Source organism: Lepidochelys kempii, chromosome 10 (genome assembly GCF_965140265.1).
Source record: "Lepidochelys kempii isolate rLepKem1 chromosome 10, rLepKem1.hap2, whole genome shotgun sequence".
In the NCBI taxonomy this organism is placed as follows: domain Eukaryota; kingdom Metazoa; phylum Chordata; order Testudines; family Cheloniidae; genus Lepidochelys; species Lepidochelys kempii.
The window spans coordinates 66,373,923-66,391,390 of record NC_133265.1 but is presented as its reverse complement, the minus strand read 5'-3'; the positions used below and the strand labels follow the sequence as shown (position 1 = coordinate 66,391,390).

General features: G+C 39.4%; 1 protein-coding gene across 5 annotated transcripts in view; it reads right to left on the bottom strand.

The window, feature by feature from the left end:
- Positions 1 to 17,468, bottom strand: part of GABPB1 (GA binding protein transcription factor subunit beta 1) — a 37,423-nt gene that overhangs the window by 6,513 nt on the left and 13,442 nt on the right. For all 5 annotated transcript variants that reach the window (XM_073304016.1, XM_073304017.1, XM_073304020.1 and 2 more), the window contains exons 2-8: positions 17,238 to 17,345; positions 16,255 to 16,422; positions 15,512 to 15,706; positions 14,434 to 14,545; positions 13,961 to 14,074; positions 8,443 to 8,628; positions 6,793 to 6,908 (exon numbers count right to left, since the gene is read on the bottom strand). In XM_073304016.1, coding sequence (XP_073160117.1) covers positions 6,793 to 6,908; positions 8,443 to 8,628; positions 13,961 to 14,074; positions 14,434 to 14,545; positions 15,512 to 15,706; positions 16,255 to 16,422; positions 17,238 to 17,345 — 999 coding nt within the window. The remainder of the gene's footprint in view (positions 1 to 6,792; positions 6,909 to 8,442; positions 8,629 to 13,960; positions 14,075 to 14,433; positions 14,546 to 15,511; positions 15,707 to 16,254; positions 16,423 to 17,237; positions 17,346 to 17,468) is intronic.

Genomic DNA, 17,468 nt, shown 5'->3' with positions numbered 1-17,468 from the left:
CTCTCCTGGTGCAGCCCTAAATCAAAAAGACAGCATCAGGCTTCTGCCATGGCTATACAGTACTTAAAAGGAGAGAAGAATCACTTCTTTGAAAAGAATGGATTTCTTGATTAAGAGGAAATAGAGAATATATCTTGGATGTGAATTCCACTAGTCTTATTTTGGAAGAAACAGAGAAAAAAAATTATCTACCTTTCGTAACTGTTGTTCTTCCAGAATTGTTGCTCATGTCCATTCCATTCTAGGCTTGCGCGCGCACCCATGTGCACAGTCATCGGAGATTTTTGCCTTAGTGGTATTGGTATGGTCTGCTGTGGTGTCCCCTTGAGTGCCACACTCATGTGCTAGTATATTATAGGAGCCGCTGACCCTATTCCCTCTCAGATCCTTCTTGCGGGACAGAGGGGTAGAAGGGCAGGTAATGGAATGGACATGAGCAATACATCTCGAAGAACAACAGTTACGAAAGGTAGATAACCATTTTTTCTTCTTCGAGTGCCTCTTCATGTTGATTCCATTCTAGGTGACTCACAAGCAGTATCCTCAGGAGGTGGGCTTAGAGTTCACAGTCTAGCTGCTTGCAGTACTGCTTTACTGAAGCCAGCACCGTCCCAGGTCTGCTGGCTAAATGCATAATGGGATGTGAACATGTGGACAGATGACCAGGTGGCCGCCCTACAGATGTCCTGGATAGGCACTTGGACTAAGAAAGCTGCCAAAGAGGCTTGAATGGGCATTTACAATCGCTAGATGTGGCACCTTTGCCTGATTGTAGCCGCAACGAATGTGGGCAGTGATCCAAGAAGAAATTCTTTGAGCAGACACTGGATGACCTTTCATCCTGTTGGCCATCACCATGAACAATTGTGTTGACTTGCGGAATGGCTTGGTCCTTTAATATAGAAGGGTAGTGCCCTCCGGACGTCTAGGGAATGCAACCTACGCTCCTCCTCTGACTTACGTGGCTTTGGAAAAAAGAGACAGGTAAATAAACATCCTGGCCCATGTGAAACTCTGAACCACCTTGGGCAGGAAAGCCAGGTGTGGCTGCAGCTGGACCTTGTCTTTGTAAAAGACTGTATAGGGCTGTTCCAAGGTGAGCACCCTAATCTCAGAGACTGGCGGGCAGATGTTATTGCAACCAAGAATGCAACCTTCCAAGGAAGGAGAAGGAAAGAGAAGGAAGCCTGAGGCTCGAAGGGGGGCCCCACGAGCTGCAACAGCACAAGATTCAGGTCCCATGGAGGAACAGGGTCCCTGATGTGCGGGTAGAGGCGCTTGAGGCCCTTGAAGAACCTGGCAGTAATGCCCTGGGCAAAAACCAACCTACCCTTAAGTGGCAGATGGAAGGCCAAGATAGCGGCCAAGTGGACCTTGACAGATGAAAGGGACAGGCCTTGGAGCCTGAGATGCAGAAGGTAGTCCAGCATTAACTGCAACAAGGCCTGCTCTGGCCGAATGCCTTTATCCGAGGTCCAACAAGCAAACCGCTTCCATTTGGCTAGGTAGATCGCTCTGGTGGAGGGCCTTCTGCTGCCCAACAGGACCTGCTGGACAGTGGCCGAGCACTCCTGATCCTCTGCATTTAATCATGCAGCAGCCAAGCTGTCAGGTGCAATGCCGCCAGGTTTGGATGCAGAAGACTGCAGTGGTTTTGGGACAGCAGCTCCGGCCTGAGCAGTAGCTGTAACGGAGCAGCCACCAAGAGATACAGAAGCATGCTGAACCAGTGCTGGCACGGCCAACCTGGTGCTATGAAGATCACCTTCACCCTGTCCTGCTTGATCTTCATGAGGACCCTGTGAATTAACGGCACTGGGGGGGAAGGTGTACTACAGAGCCCCCAACCACGGGAGTAGAAAAGCATCCAACAGGGAGCCTCTGTTGATCCTGGGAATTGAGCAGAAAACATGGCATTTCCTGTTCTGCCTGGACGCGAACAGGCTCACCTGGGGAGTCCCACACCTCTGGAAGATGATGGTGACCACTTCCAGATGGAAGAATGACTCATGGTGAGACGAAAAGGTCCTGCTAAGGCGTTCCTGGCCCTGGGGAGGTGTGCGGCTACAAGATGGATGTCATGTGGTACACAGAAGTCCCAGAGCCTGAGGGCTTCTTGAAAAAGGGCAGACGATCTGGCTCCGCCTTGCTTGTTGATACAGAACATAGCTGCTGTACTGTCTGTCAGGACCTGGACCACTGGGCTTTCTATGTGAGGTAGGAAGGCTTAGCAGGCCAGGTGAACCACTCTGAGCTCCCTGACATTGATGTGTAAGGAGCGATCATGACTTGACCAACAACCTTGCGGGCTGAGATAGCTCAAAAGGGCTCCCCACCCAAGGTCTGAGACATCAGAGATGAGGGTCATCAATGGGGATGAAGCCGCGAAGGGAACTCCCTCCAACACCAATGCAGAATTCTTCCACCAGATGAGTGGTGACAGTACCTGGTCCGGGACCCTGATCACACAATCCATGCTGTCTGTTGGGGACATAGACCAACGCCAGCCAGGCCTGCAGGGGCCTGAAGCAGAGCCGCATATGCCGGACCATGTAAGTGCAGGCCGCCATGTGCCACAACAATTGCAGGCACGTGTGAGCAGTGCCAAGAAGGTGGGCTTGCATGCACGAGATGAGGTCCACCATGGCTTGGAACCGAGCCTCAAGGAGGAAGACTCTTGCCTCAGTAGAGTCTAGGACCGCTCCAATGAACTCTATGGATGGGATGCACTAGAATTAAGGTCAACCTTTTCTCTTTTCTTAATAGCCCCAGGTCACGACAAGTGGAGTAAACCAGATCGAGATGTTGCCACACATTATTAGCCAGTTGTCGAGGTACTGGTAAATTTGAACACCCCTGTGCCTCAGGTAAGCAGTCACTGGCGCTATGCACTTTGTGAATACTCTTGGGGCTGACGAGAGACCGAATGGCAGTGCCGTGAATTGGAAATGGCGCTGGCCCAGCACAAAACCGAGGAAGCTTCTGTGCCCTGGGAAAATGGAAATATGGAAATACACGTCCTTCAAGTCAAGGGCAGTATACCAGTCTCCCGGATCTAGGGAGGGGATGATGGAGGCTAGGGAGACCATGTAAAACTTCAACTTCTTGAGAGACTTGTTGAGGAAACGCAGGTCCAAAATGGATATGAGGCCCCATTTTGCTTTCAGGATTAGGAAGTAGCAGAAGTAGAACCCATTTCCTTTCATGTCCCAAGGGACCTCCTCCACCGCTCTCAGGTGCAGGAGGTTCTCGACCTCTTGGATGAGAAGTTGCTCATGAAAAGGGTCTCTGAAGACGAATGGGGAAGGAAGAGTCAGCCACAAACTGCAGGGTGTAACCTGAAGTTACTACGTAGAGCACCCAATGGTACAGCTACTTACTGTAGCTAAGTAAGAACTCAAGGATGCTTTAAGTGGCTGGAATTTCTAAAACTTGTACCAAGTACAGTGGCTAAAGGACTGTAGCTTCAACCTTTTGGCTGTTAACTTTAACCTCGACAGGTTCAGATGAAGAACTAGATACAGATACAGCTGATCCCTGAAGAATGAGAGGGGCTATGGGCTGAAGGTGGATTTTTGAAGCACACTGGAGAATCAAGACCTTCAGATTCAGAAGAGAGCACTTAGAATAATCTTTGCTATAAACCTCTTGCTATATTCCTGGCCATCTTGCCATAAGCCGGGGCGGGAGGGGGAGGTTGCAATACCTACATCCAGGCCCCCAGCTAGCTGAATGACAGGGCACTCACCTCCAAACATGTGGGTCCCAATGCTTGGTACAACAGAGAAAGAATTGTTGATCTTTAATTCCAACAAGCAAGCCCACCTGATGAAGAACCCAGTTTTAGAATACACAGCATCAACAGATTTAATAGTCATATCCTTGGCTGAATGGTTGTTCTGCGTGAGCCATTCTCTCTGCATATTCTACTTCCCTTAAGCGTAGATGGCTGAAGTGAACAGGAGAGCCTTTTCTAATTTAGATAGACTACTGAGGGACTTGCTCCTGAGTGAGGAACTCATATCACCACCCTGTATGCTGCATATATGCAATTGAAGCACAGTGGTTACATTCTTTCTGAGACAGAACACAGAGAAAGGGGGGGAAAGAAGAATCTCACCAGAAAAAAACAAAAGAGATAAACTGCATAAAGCTGTCTACCACAGACAGAAGGACTGGGGACTGAAAGGAACAACATCAGTGCTAGGAATCGCTACTGAAGATATGGATGATAGTGGTTTTGAGTAGGCAGATAGTTTATCTCAGGGGAAACTGTGAGAATGAAGTGGGTTTTTTTACTGTACAATATTCTACACAAGTATTCATCTGAAGTCTGGCTGTATTTTAAAGAGATACTTCAATTTAAAAGAAAAAAAGTGAGTTAGAGGTAGTTTCACTAACTACAAATGCCCCTGAACCCCCACTGCCAATTTTTATGTTTTTACAGAGAGCATTTTGTTCAGTTATAGTTATATCAGGTGTTATTATGGGCAGCACAGATAGTGCTGTGTATAATTAGAAATAATGGAAAATGTCAGGTAATATTTAACAGTCGATAAAAAAGAAGAAATGTGATCCTTTAAGATGAACTTACGACTAAATTCAATTAAAAAGACTTATGAAATGATAATTCCATTTGCTTGGTGTTTCTAATATGTGTGTTACACTTTTCCTAAGCTACTCTGGGAAAAGTGAAGTCAAACTCAATGGTGAATATGAATCATTATAAATTAATATATTAAGTTATGGATGGAAGTCAATATTTAACTCAAGCAGTCAAAAAATAAATGTTTGTGTAAGGTAAATTTTGCCACTTACTAAGTACGTTAAAAATGTTTGTGACATCTGCAATTTTTGACATGCTTCACAAAACTGCAATTAAGTGAGTTATATTCCTAGCAATTCAGACTTTGATTAATACACTCTTATGAGAGCTCAGAAGTCAAACTGAAAAAATTAACCAAAGTCCTCATCCTGCAACCACTAAACAAGAAAGTCTCTCACTGAAGTCAAAGGGAGCTTGGTTTACATAAAGATTTCAGAAATAAAGCCCATAGTATATAGATGTGCTAAGAACTTAAAATGGTGAAGAAAGCTGTTATTAGCCTTAAATAATGTTACCCCCTTTTATTTAAAAATCTATCAAACAACTGAAGGCAATGATAAAGACGTTTGCAACATTCAATTCAAGAAGAGATTAAAGTTTTGCTCTTCAGATATTAGGTTATTTTCTTTTCTTGTTTCAAGCATTTATCAGCTTTTGCTCTCAAGCTATGACAACAGCATGAAAGGGACCCTAACCAATAAATTTCCCAATCCTACCATAAAATGGATGCAATCAAACCTCTGTGGTCCTGTCCCCCAAAGTCAGAGCTGTGTGCAGGTGCAGAGATCTGCCTGTACACCTCTTATTTCATAATCAAGGCCTAAATTTATCTTGATATTTAAATTTTTTGAAAACGTAAGTGAAACACTTAAGAAAATCTATTAAGTATTTTTAGTAACAGTTAAAAAGGCTTGTTTAAAATATATAACTTAAGCTAACAGTGTCACTTAAAAAAAGTATTTATATTACCATGCTGATCTACTATATTTAGAAATGAATTGATTCATTTCTTAATCAATCTGTTTTTTGTCTCTGACTTATTAATATGTTAAGTTATTGAGATCAAGGAACTATAATTTTCTTTACTAAGAAAAATTCAGGCAGATTTTTAAAAGAGTGTGAACAGAAGTTTTGTTTTTATTATAAATCATACATTAAAAAAGTGCAGCAAGAAAATCTCAACTGTATTGATAGTCTGTAATGATCACACAACTAAAGGCAGAATGTACTTCATGTAATATATTATGGAGAGAAAAAGTCATTGAGGAAATATGCTAATTTTCGCTATTAGTCATGCATGAGGTATCCTTCCACACACTGTACAATAATGAGGCACAAAACTAGGAGAAATACATTTGTGAAACAAAATACTGTAAGGTTCACAGAAACAAAATAATTTGGCATTTACAGTCTAATCAGGGAAGGTAGCAGTTTTCATAGACTTTCAATCAAAATAAGTAGCAGGGATAGAGCAAGGAGTAAAGAGGTTGCCAATGCACAATTGTGGATTGCAGAAAAATGTTTTGGTTTTAAATAAATTTATATATAAAAAAGGATAGATCTCACTTTTATTTTAAGTTAGGACTTCTGCACCAAAATTTCAGTATACCAGATGGTGCAATTAGATGCTTTATTCATATTTCTGCACACACAGTAAAAAAAAAAAAAAAAAAAAAGGTAAAAATTTGAAACATTTTTGTAACAGCAAGATAGAATCTTATTGATTTGTCCTTTCATTCATTAAATATCTTACATAGATGTCATTAATGGTAAAATCATGATATATTTTCAGTAATCAAGGCAAATGTGTTTTTAAGAGAGAGATGAAAGGACATTATTCTCATTTGTTATTTATGAAAAGTCATATTAGATGATGATATATCAGTATCTAGTTTTAGGAATTTACCGGTGACATTAAAAGAAAAAAAAAATTAACCAAGTACAAAAATAAGCGAAATATATATGCACAAATGGGCAACCTGAGGATTGAACATATCTATGCTATCTACTTCCTATAGCAATTTTGTAAAACACAAATTCTGATATAAACTAACAAAGGATATGGGAATACAAACAGGTTATCTTCATTCCGTGGCTGCATAGAAACTGAGCTATAAAACAAGAAACAACAAAACATTCAGTTTTGAAAATTCTGGTTAAAACACATCAGGTAATAGACTCCTTACTTCTATTTCTGCAGACTCCACACGATTTTCAACAATCTCAATGCACTGCCTCTTGATCGGTGGTTCTTCACTGATCACAGTTTCTTCAGCAATGTCTGTTGCTGGTACTGTTAATACTTCAGTAAAAACATTTATATAGATAAATATGAATACAAGGCCAGTATTTACATTACATAAAACTAATATGTAAAATACTTTCAAGAGTAAATGGAAAAGCCAGCTTTTCCGACAGAAAAAACACAGCTCAATGAAATACTCATTAAGTTCAAAATGCTATACTTTTACTGCATCTTCTATTAGAGATTTCAAAATTCTTTTTTAAATTTAGGTTCACAACACAGCAGGGGTGATGAGTAGGTATTCTCAACCCCATTGTATTCATAGGTTAACAAGGCACATACATTAAGTGACCAGTCACAAGATCACAGAATATCTGTTTGGCAGGACTGGGAATAGAAACTAGATCTCCCTACTCATAATTCTGTGCTTCAGCTACAAGACTATCTCCTTTTAAATAATTTGTGAAAAGTAAGATGGCTTATATTTTTGAGGTCAATCATTCAGGCAATTTGAAAAAAATCTAGCAGTTCCCGAACCCTGAGAAAATTATGGTCATATTTATAGTACATTGTATACATACTTCCTAAATATTCATTTGGTTGGCTATATGGCAAATGTAAGTGCTCTTCTAAGGGTCAGTTCAATTCAATTAGTGACAGTATAGATTCATGTTTCGTGATAAATGGCTGTATCTGCCCACAGACTGTGGACTAAATCCTGGACCACAACGCATGGCTTTAAGCCAAGCTCTGCACTGGGGATCCCAGAGGGTGATCTGATGATGGGAAACCAAGAAAAGAATCATTTCCAACAGGAGTAGCTGTTACAGGAAGTATTTACACAAAACTCCAAAACCATTATTGCAGCGTCAGGGTAGCAATAGCTCCCACAGTAAACGTACTCTTGCTCCAGCTGGGTACAAGGTGTATTCATGAATCCACCAGCTCTGCCCCATCTCCTCTCCCAGACAGCACTCAAAAAGTCCTGTGCATCCTGGAGTCCAGAGAGGATCCTCATAGAGCAGATACCCATGCTATGCAAACGCTGCTCCTGGCACTGGGTCCTCAAATTTTACATCCCACTTTTCTGCCTGAGTTCCTCTGAAAAAGGGTCCTAACTACTGAAAGACTGTTTTACTGTTGGTGTTCTATATTTTCTATTTTTGATACTGAGTTTATAACAACCCGGGTTCAGAGAGAGAAGTCAGATGATCATCACCTTTCCCTTCAACATCTTACCTCTCCTCCTTACACCTTAGAAATTTTTCCTCCTCCCCCACTCGTCTTAATATATTTGCATACTCAAATCTCACTGGTTAAATTAATTTCTTAAATTTTATTTTTTTCCCTATAGTCCATTTCTGACCCATTTTAGTGGACTTGCACAGCTACAGAAAAATGCAATTCAAATGGCATCTTACTCAGCCGCAGCAGATCTAGAGAAATAATTCACTGCATACAGCAAATGTCGATTCTATCTGCTGTGCACATAAACAGATCTTGTAAGAAGTCCCACATTTTCCTGAACTATCAAGATTTTAAACTAAAATTATTCTTGAAATTTCTCATTGAGCATCTTGTTTCCACTCACCTTGCTGTCCATCTGGCATGGTCACAATGATTGGCTGACCTATTCCACTGGTTGGAATTGAATGGAGATTACTAAGCTGAATGCCATCTGTAACTATAGTAATAACTTGTTGACCTCCAGAACTGACAACTTGCTGAATTGCACCATCCACAGATTCTGCAGTCACTACTTCTTCTGTTGCCACAACTGTTGATAAAGTGTAAAGAAGGTCAGGATATTTATAATTTACAAATTGGGACGCAGAATTTAGTAACTATTAGAAGCCTTTTACATGCCACTTCAAATTCAATGTTTCTTCTACAGCTATAAATCTAATGCATTATTCACATACTAACTATGCTTATATGATTTAATCCAAAATTCACTGAAGTCAATGGTAATCTTTCATCGGTGCAAGAAATGTGACATTTCAAAAATATACGTACTGGTACAAATTCTGCCCTGACTGCAATCAATGGGATTGAACAGGGCAGAATTCAGCCCAAAAGAATATAATCTGATTTAGTTAGCATTTTTCATACTTTGTAAAATAATTTTGGGATATTTTAAGTACCGAGTTAGGTATTAGTATTGCAGCAAGAGTGAGATAATTTTTTTGAAGAGCCCAATAGCTATTGTGTTGTCTGCACACAGCTACGTCCATTATAAACTCTGAGATGATTAGTAATGAAACAAATGTTTTGTTCAGAGTCTGCTGAAAAGTGCTCTGAGGTCTTTAAAGGGTCAATCTGAATTTTTTTTAATTCACTAATTCTTTAAAAAAAATTGATAGCACACACTATGTACAGTGCACTCAACATTCTAAACAGAACATTTCTAGAGTTTTTCTGCCTTCCTTTTGACGTTTAGGAAAGCCGTCTGGGTGGGTCCAAGAGCAGTACTACTGCTACTATTACTGGCAAACACCCCTTGCAGAGCCTGGGTAACAGCATGCACACACAAATCAATGAACTATATGTAGGGCCCTACCAAATTCATGGTCCATTTTGGTCAATTTCACAGTCATAGGATTTTAAAAAAATCATAAATTTCATGATTTCAGCTATTTACATCTGAAATTTCAGTGCTGTAATTGTAGGAGTCCTGACCCAAGAAGGAGTTGTGGGAGAGTGGCAAGGTTATTGTAGGGGGGGCTTGTGGTACTGCTACCCTTACTTCTGCACTGCCTTTGGAGCTGGGCAGCTGGAGAGCGGCACTTGCTGTCCAGGAGCCCAGCTCTGAAGGCAGAGCCACTGCCAGCAGCAGCACAGAAGGGTGGCACAGTATAGTATTGCCACCCATATTTCTGCGCTGCTGCCTGCAGAGCTGGGCCCTCAATCAGCAGCCGCTACTCTCCAGCCACCCAGCTCCGAAGGCAGCAGCACAGAAGGGTGGCATGCTATAATATCGCCACCCTTACTTCTGCGCTGCTGTGGGGGGGAGGGGAGGGGCGCTGCCTTGAGAGCTGGGCACCCAGCCAACAGCTGCCACTCTCTGGCTGCCAAGCTCTGAAGCCAGTGCAGAAGTAAGGGTGATAATACGTGACCCCCCCTGCAACTCCCCTTTGGGTCAGGACCACCAATTTGAGAACACCGTCTCCCCTGTGAAATCTGCACAGTATAGGGTAAAAGCACACAAAAGACCAGATTTTGCGGTTTGTGATGCCTTTTTTCATGGCCGTGAATTTGGTAGGGCCCTAACTAAATGTTGTCAAATTCCTGTCACATGTATAAAGTAAAGAAACTGGAAAAAAATATTTTGTTCTTTAATATTTTCAGTTATAGTAATCTCAGGGTGACTTGTAACAAAAGTTTTGGATAGAAATGTGGGTCTAGATCCTCATGTGGTATAAATTCACATAGGTCCAACGAAGTCAGCTGAGAATCTGGCCCATGACCCACAAGTTATGATATCTTCTTCCTAGGCAGTAATAGGTAAAAAGACCTCTGTAGGATCTTAAAGTTGTATTGTATGTGTGTTCCACACACAGAAAGCCAAACCATACCTAAATGGTCTTGGTAGAGGATATCAAACAGGGCTAAGTAAACAGTATTGGGTAATCTTGTCTGTTTTCCACAGAAATAAAAACTTGGGAGTCAAATAAAATATTTACTTTGGGAAAGTAATAAGAAGAAAGTGAACTTTAAAAAGGTAAATTAAACATCATATAACACTTTTGCAAGATCAAAAATAATAAAAACAAACCTTTGCATTTCAAACCCATGATTCTAGAATGTATATATCGCAATGACCCACCCAAATTCTTCTATATTACATTTATGAATCAAGCTAAAAACCAGCAAAGATATTATTCAGAGCATTGATAAACTGTGTGTTATCCATCTCAGGTTGTTTTAATTTGCCCTTTAAATTATAGACCCCGTCACAGTATCCCTTATTTTTGAAAATGTCAGGAGGAAAAACCCTATCCAAAAAATCAAAAAAATACTAAGGCACAAAAAGCAATGTAAGCACTAGACAATCATGAACATTTTCAAGCACATTAAACCTATGTTTATGTTCATCCTATGTTACGTTAAAAGCAGAGGCTTTGATTTAAGCAGTAGACACTAGAAGGCCTTCTATCAGAATAAAATTTAAAACTATAGCCTATGTCATCTCAGAAATGTCAGATCAGATAGATACAACTAAGAAGCTTTCATCTTTGCAATTAATGACAGCACAATTTAAAATGACTGTGTCATTCAAATAATGATTGCAATCATTGCCTTCTGAAGCCTTCTCCGTAGAGATCCCTATCCTAAGGAATTACAAAGTAAAAATGCTCTTCAGGAAGTGTTTATGCAAGAAAGCAAAGTAGTATTAACTATATTAAACAATGAGGCTATGCAAGGAAATAATTTAAAATAAACCAAGTTTATTTCAAAGAAATTTATAACTTTAAAAATAAAAAAGTCTACCATAGTCTTACTACTCAATAATAGCCAAAAATGATGACTCTACTGCCACAGCCCAACTCTAAGGGTTTGCTAAATTCTTTTACATATAATTATGACACTTTTGCTAATTTTACTAAGGACACAAAAAGTGTAGCCTTTTGCTTGAATATACTGGTGTTGATACACAGGTTATTACTTACTTATTTTTCCTGCTATACTTTTTAAAAGCCATTGGAGACTTCAGGTTGGTTTATTTATAAAGCTTATTTTTTCCAGGGCTTTGCACCTTTAATAGATTTCTGGCATTTGGCTTGGGTTCTACTGCATCATAGGAAAGGTGGGCCTGTGAGAGCTCTCAGCCAGTTATCAAAGAACATCTACCACTGAATCCTAAATACACTGCTAATCTTGTAGATCTTCTCCAGCATTTAACTCTGAAGTATTCTAAGAACGTACTCTGATTTATTTGAAAGAGAAAGATTACCCAGCTCAAATCTCTCTCCTTAGTTACTTCTTTCAAAATGTCACACTACCAACTTTTGCTGGATGGGGTTGGGTTGCCTGATGGACCCATTAGGTGAATAATTTTTATATATCTGCTGCCATCTTCACAAGGTCTAATAATCATAGTCTTTGAAGCCACTTCTGTGCCACCAGATTCACAACTGCCCTCTCTTTCTTGACTTTCTGCATCATAAATGGACAGAAGTGGCAATGAGGGGAAGGCAGCAGATTCTCTGGGTAAGACTGGGAAAGCATGTTCATGGCAATAGGGTTGGCAATTTCCTGGGCAAAATCTAGTTGAGGACAGGGTGCTGGTACATACCAGCTTAAACTTGGTTTAAACCAGGACACTGGGAAAAATAACTACATCAGTGTCCAGCAAGTTCTCCAAGCATAGAACAAATCTTTTCAAACTTCAGATACATGCATTCAAAACTGAGGAATAGGGTCAGTCTACTCACTACATCAAAACTGGTCTTCTGCTACAGAATGCTGCACAGCCAAATGAACCTGGATTGGTAGTCTGCAACTCTGCATGCTTCTGATTGCTTAATGCTTCAAGCCTACAACTCTGCATTACTGTAATTTTCATATAATCAAATGTTTTCGACTATAATACTGAAATATGAGTCATGACACATATAACTTAATCGAGAAAATACCAAACCAAAAATGTATAGACATTCCAATGTTCAGTATTATCCTTACAAGTATTACATCTACTGCAGTTTTTTTTTGTACAACCCTAAATTAATCTATGAATCTACTGCCTTATGTAGCCACAATTTGAATATGTAACTAAAACTAAGGGTAATGTGGTGTGCATTAATGAAACAGTTTTTAAAACACAAAATGCCTTAACCTGGGATGAAGTAGTTTTTCCCAGGGTGCTAAAAACTATGTTTTTACCTGGTAAAAACCGCCTCTGGAAAATATCAGGCCATCCCAAGCTTTGTTAAGAGTTCCCAAAAAAAGGGATGTAGCCAGCACCTTCTCGTTTAAAATTTTTTTTTAAAAGGGAATAAAAGATGTAGGCTGTTGTATGTTCAGAGTAATTGGGACTAATGGCACTTTATAGTATCTTGGCAGCCAAATGATTCTCTGTCGTCCCACAGCCTTGCAGAGTGAGACATGCTATAGATGGCTGCAGATACTAGCTGAAGATGCACGTTGCTCCTTTTCAGTGCAGCAGCAATGTGTGCCCAGAAGAGTGTTCCCCAATACTATCCCCACTGGCAGGATTCCTAGAATAGTGAATACATTTTCCAGCATCCTTGGTCACACTAGTAGTGCTATCCAGGCAGGATTTAGCTCTACATTCATGTGTTACATTTGTAGGCAGGGTGCTTCAGTGTTTTGGGAGAGGACCCACATGTCATTTTATGGGCTGCACTCAAGTTGGTTAACCATTTAATCCAATATATTTAAGATTATTCAGTGGTCTTCACATGAGGAGTATGTTTTGTTTGAATACTGTATTTTATGGCCATCTTTTCCTAGTTTTAAAAAATATGAACTTAAACAAAATGCAATGAGGAGTCCGGTGGCACCTTAAAGACTAACAGATTTATTTGGGCATAAGCTTTTGTTGGTAGAAAACCCACTTCTTCAGACCATGCATTTGAAGAAGTGGGGGTTTTTTACCCATGAAAGCTTATGTCCAAATAAATCTGTTAGTCTTTAAGGTGCCACTGGACTCCTCGTTGTTTTTGTGGATACAGACTAACACGGCTACCCCTCTGATACTTTAAAAAAATGTTTAGTGTTCAGATATTACAAGTTTTTCTTCCAACTAGTAATATAGCAGGTCAGAAACCAGTTTTTGATCTGACTATATAGGCTCTTGAATGATGTCACATTTCATGAAAATAAGTGCTGCCTCCAAGCAATTCAGAAATACCAACAGTAAATAAAAAAAGTCTTACTCTGAAATAGTTATGACTTTTATGTGGTAAGTATTTTACACGATGTGATCCTCATACATTGCTGGTTTGAGCAAAATGGGTATTAATTTATTTTCAGTATTTTTAAATTAATTTCAATCCATTTTCAGACAAACTGTACTGCCGAACGCTTTATCTCCACATTCTTTGTGTTCGTTTACTCAGTGTAAATAAACTACTTTGCTTTCTAACCTGGTGTTTCTGAAGAGTTAGACAATGGAGCGGACGCTTCTGCTAAAGCTGCTAATGTAGCTAATACTGATGTTGATGAATTTCCAAATTGTACAGCAGATACTCCCGTCTCATCTAGTAGGAGAAAAAATAAAGTCAGTTCACAAACTTGTATTAGAATGTTACACAAGTCCCTATCTTTTACAGTGAAGAAATATATTGGTCTTGTTATAAACCAAAAGTGCTGTTCTGAAGACAAGTTTGTTAGGCTAATGCAGTTTCTGAGGAGTTACCTCAATTTACATTATTATTCTAAGTACTTGGATATTAATAATAGGCAAAAGACAACAAAGAGGAATAAGGCACCTGCTGCAATCTTACCATCACTGTTCTTAATAGTCTGCATAAAATGGCAAATCAACTAAGTCCCAATAGCTATCCTAAACGCATGTAAATAGCTGTTGCATTTGATATATTTGCAGAAGATACCAGACCTGTTAGGTTCACCACGCCTCCAGGTCCAATGATAAACTGTGGTGTGGCTGCATGTATTGTCACAGTGTCAGGACTCTCTGGATTTGTATTGATTTGGTTCTGCATTGCAATCTAGGAGTCAAAGGACAACAATACTATTCAGTCTGCAAATAAACATTAAAAACAAACATATTATACTTCTATAAAAACATTTTTTTAAAATGACAGCTTCCTCCACAGGAGAAGGTAAATAAAACTAGATAAAAATATAAATCTACAGTCAACCCCTACGTAATAATCTAGGAGCAATTTCAGGTAGATTGGAAAGAGCAAGGACAGATGAGAACTCACCAAATTATGTAAATTGTGGCCAAGAGGCTGCAACTTTAGACTTTATCTTATTAGCTTCATAAAGGCAACATAATCTGACTGAAGTAAAACAGCAGACTGCCACCAACACCTGTTTCCCTAGCATTTCAATACTGAATACTCAATACCCTCACTTATTCTCGGCCATACAGGCCCATTTAACCATGAAGTTTATATAAAACTGCATAATCTCAGCATCTAAAAAGGTCTGAAGCTACCATGCAAGCGATTGTACTGGTAAACCAAAAAGCCTGGCAGTGTGAAACTGGGCATTCCAATGGATCCAATCCTCACTAGTATAGAAAGTTGGGCTGGTGCCTCCAACAAAAAAAGGGCATCTCCTCCCTCTCCCATTCCACCAACTAATTTAGCCCCCACACGGAAAACTAATCTAACACTGAAGCCAGGACATATTGCCAGAGATGCCCGTAGCTTAGAGTTAGTTGCCATCCCTCATCTGCAAACTAGCCCAGCTATTCTGTAAGTCAGAATGAGCAAGTTAAAAAGACTAAAGGCCCTCACTTCTTGGATTGGCAGGGGCTAGAAGCATTCTTCAGCCAATTTTTACACAAATAGTGTGTATTAGCATTATCTCACTTCTATGCTATGGACTGGAGGGGAGAAAATCTATGTTCATCACCATGCAACCTCCCACAGCTACTAAATTAACAATTTAGCTGATCAGCATCTTTCTGTAAGTTTCATCTACATCATAAATCAAAAAGTTACCTGTAATATTTCTGCTACATCTTCATTCCCATTGTCTATTGCAATATCTAATGCAGTTTTGCAAAATTTACTTTGTGTGTGGACGTCTGCTCCATATTTTATTAAGAGCTCCACCACCTCCTGGTGATTGTGTTCTGTAGCCCAATGAAGAGCAGTCATCTTTAGCATGTCCTTTGCATTAACATCAGCACCATGCTGCAAACAAAAACATTACATAAATCAAATAAGCACAGGCTGTTTGAACTGCAAAATGCTGCAAATGGAACGATGTCCAAGATGATGAAAGTACTCTCTTTCACTTGCTTGCTGCAAGGAACTTTGTGCTGTCTTACAATTACTATTTCATTAAAAGTACTTTACAGTAATTATCACACACATTAACACAAAGGATTAAATAATTCCTAGGACCACATGTGTAGGTTTTAGAATATTTTTATTTATATAGTACTGCATTATGAAGAAGTCTTATTTTTGGATGCCAATAAACAATTTGCCTGAAAGCACACTGATTGTTACAAATATTTAAAAATAAAATACAAAACTGAATGGGAAAAAAAAAATGTACGATGTGCACCTTCAGTACAGACGTTAAATTTTTAAAAAGCCCTTAAAATTATTTAAAAAGTCATTTTCAGCCAATTGAGGGATTAAAAAAAGTTACACCTATGCAGATTTATGATTAATTAGTCTTCTAGATTCAGGTTCAATTTCAAATGGCAGATAACACAAAAAGAAGTTTCTACCTTAAGTAAGACTTCTACTATGTTTGCATGGCCTTCAGATGCTGCCATATGTAATGGAGTTCTATCCACTTTGGTTCTTGCATCCCGACTTACACCAGCTCGAAGTAACACTTCTGTTGTTGAATAGTGTCCGTACTGTGCTGCTAGATGAAGTGGTGATGTTCCCAACTGTAATGTGGTACAAAAGTGGACTATTAACAAAAACCAAAAAAAAAAAACCCCCAGCATGAAGTACTCACTTCCAACCCTCTCGTTTTGTCTCTTATCCTGGATGTACAGAACCCAGGCATCAGTCAACCACTTCTAACTGTGTTTGTCTTAATAATCCTATCTTTTCCCTTTCTAATATCATGGAAAGAAGGAGCTGCAAGTTGAAGGAAAGAAATATAAAAAGAAAAATTTCCAAGTTAAGATTTTCTGCCAACAAGTTCCCATCATCCAGAGAAGAGAGCACTGTCTGTGGCTTGCCTCTTCAAAGTCACATACACATTCGAACTCCACCAACTTCCACCTTTGGTGTTTGTCATTGACCCTACTTCTGCTGATCATCAGCAATTAGAATAAAGCTATTAATTGGGCCCTCTTCCTAAACTAACACATGGTCATGTAATCAGGATAAGCTTTCTTTCTGAATGAAGGATGTACACATTTTATTATATTTTCCAAAGTTCACCTGGACTGCCTTTAAAAGATTAACTCATTCAGAGTTCACAATCATCAATTACTTTTAAGTGCCCAAAATAGTCCTGGGTATGTAATTCCTATGTCAACAATACAATTAACTAGCCAGTTTCAATTTGCAATACCATAATCCAATGTCCAACCTCAGATTCAATACGGGAATATATATATAAACCTCAATGTAGGTTTATATGATTGTACAGATTTCCGATCGTTTAATTACACTATTTTCCAGGGAAGATATCACAGAGAAAACAAAAATAATGTAAAAACATTTCAAAGAAATGAAATTTTTTTATTACCCAGTCTGTGGTAAAAGGTGCTCCATTTGCCATCAAAATGCGAACTTCATCATCTTGACCTGCTCGTGCAGCTTCTAAAAGCTTCTTTCCCAAATCTACCAAGGACATCTTGTGAAATAATGTAGGAGGAAAATGTTGAAAAGTTTAACATTAAATGGACACTACTTCTTAAGTGTACAAATGCTACCAGAGTTTTTAAAAAATGCCAATCATTATTTTTCTTCTCCATAA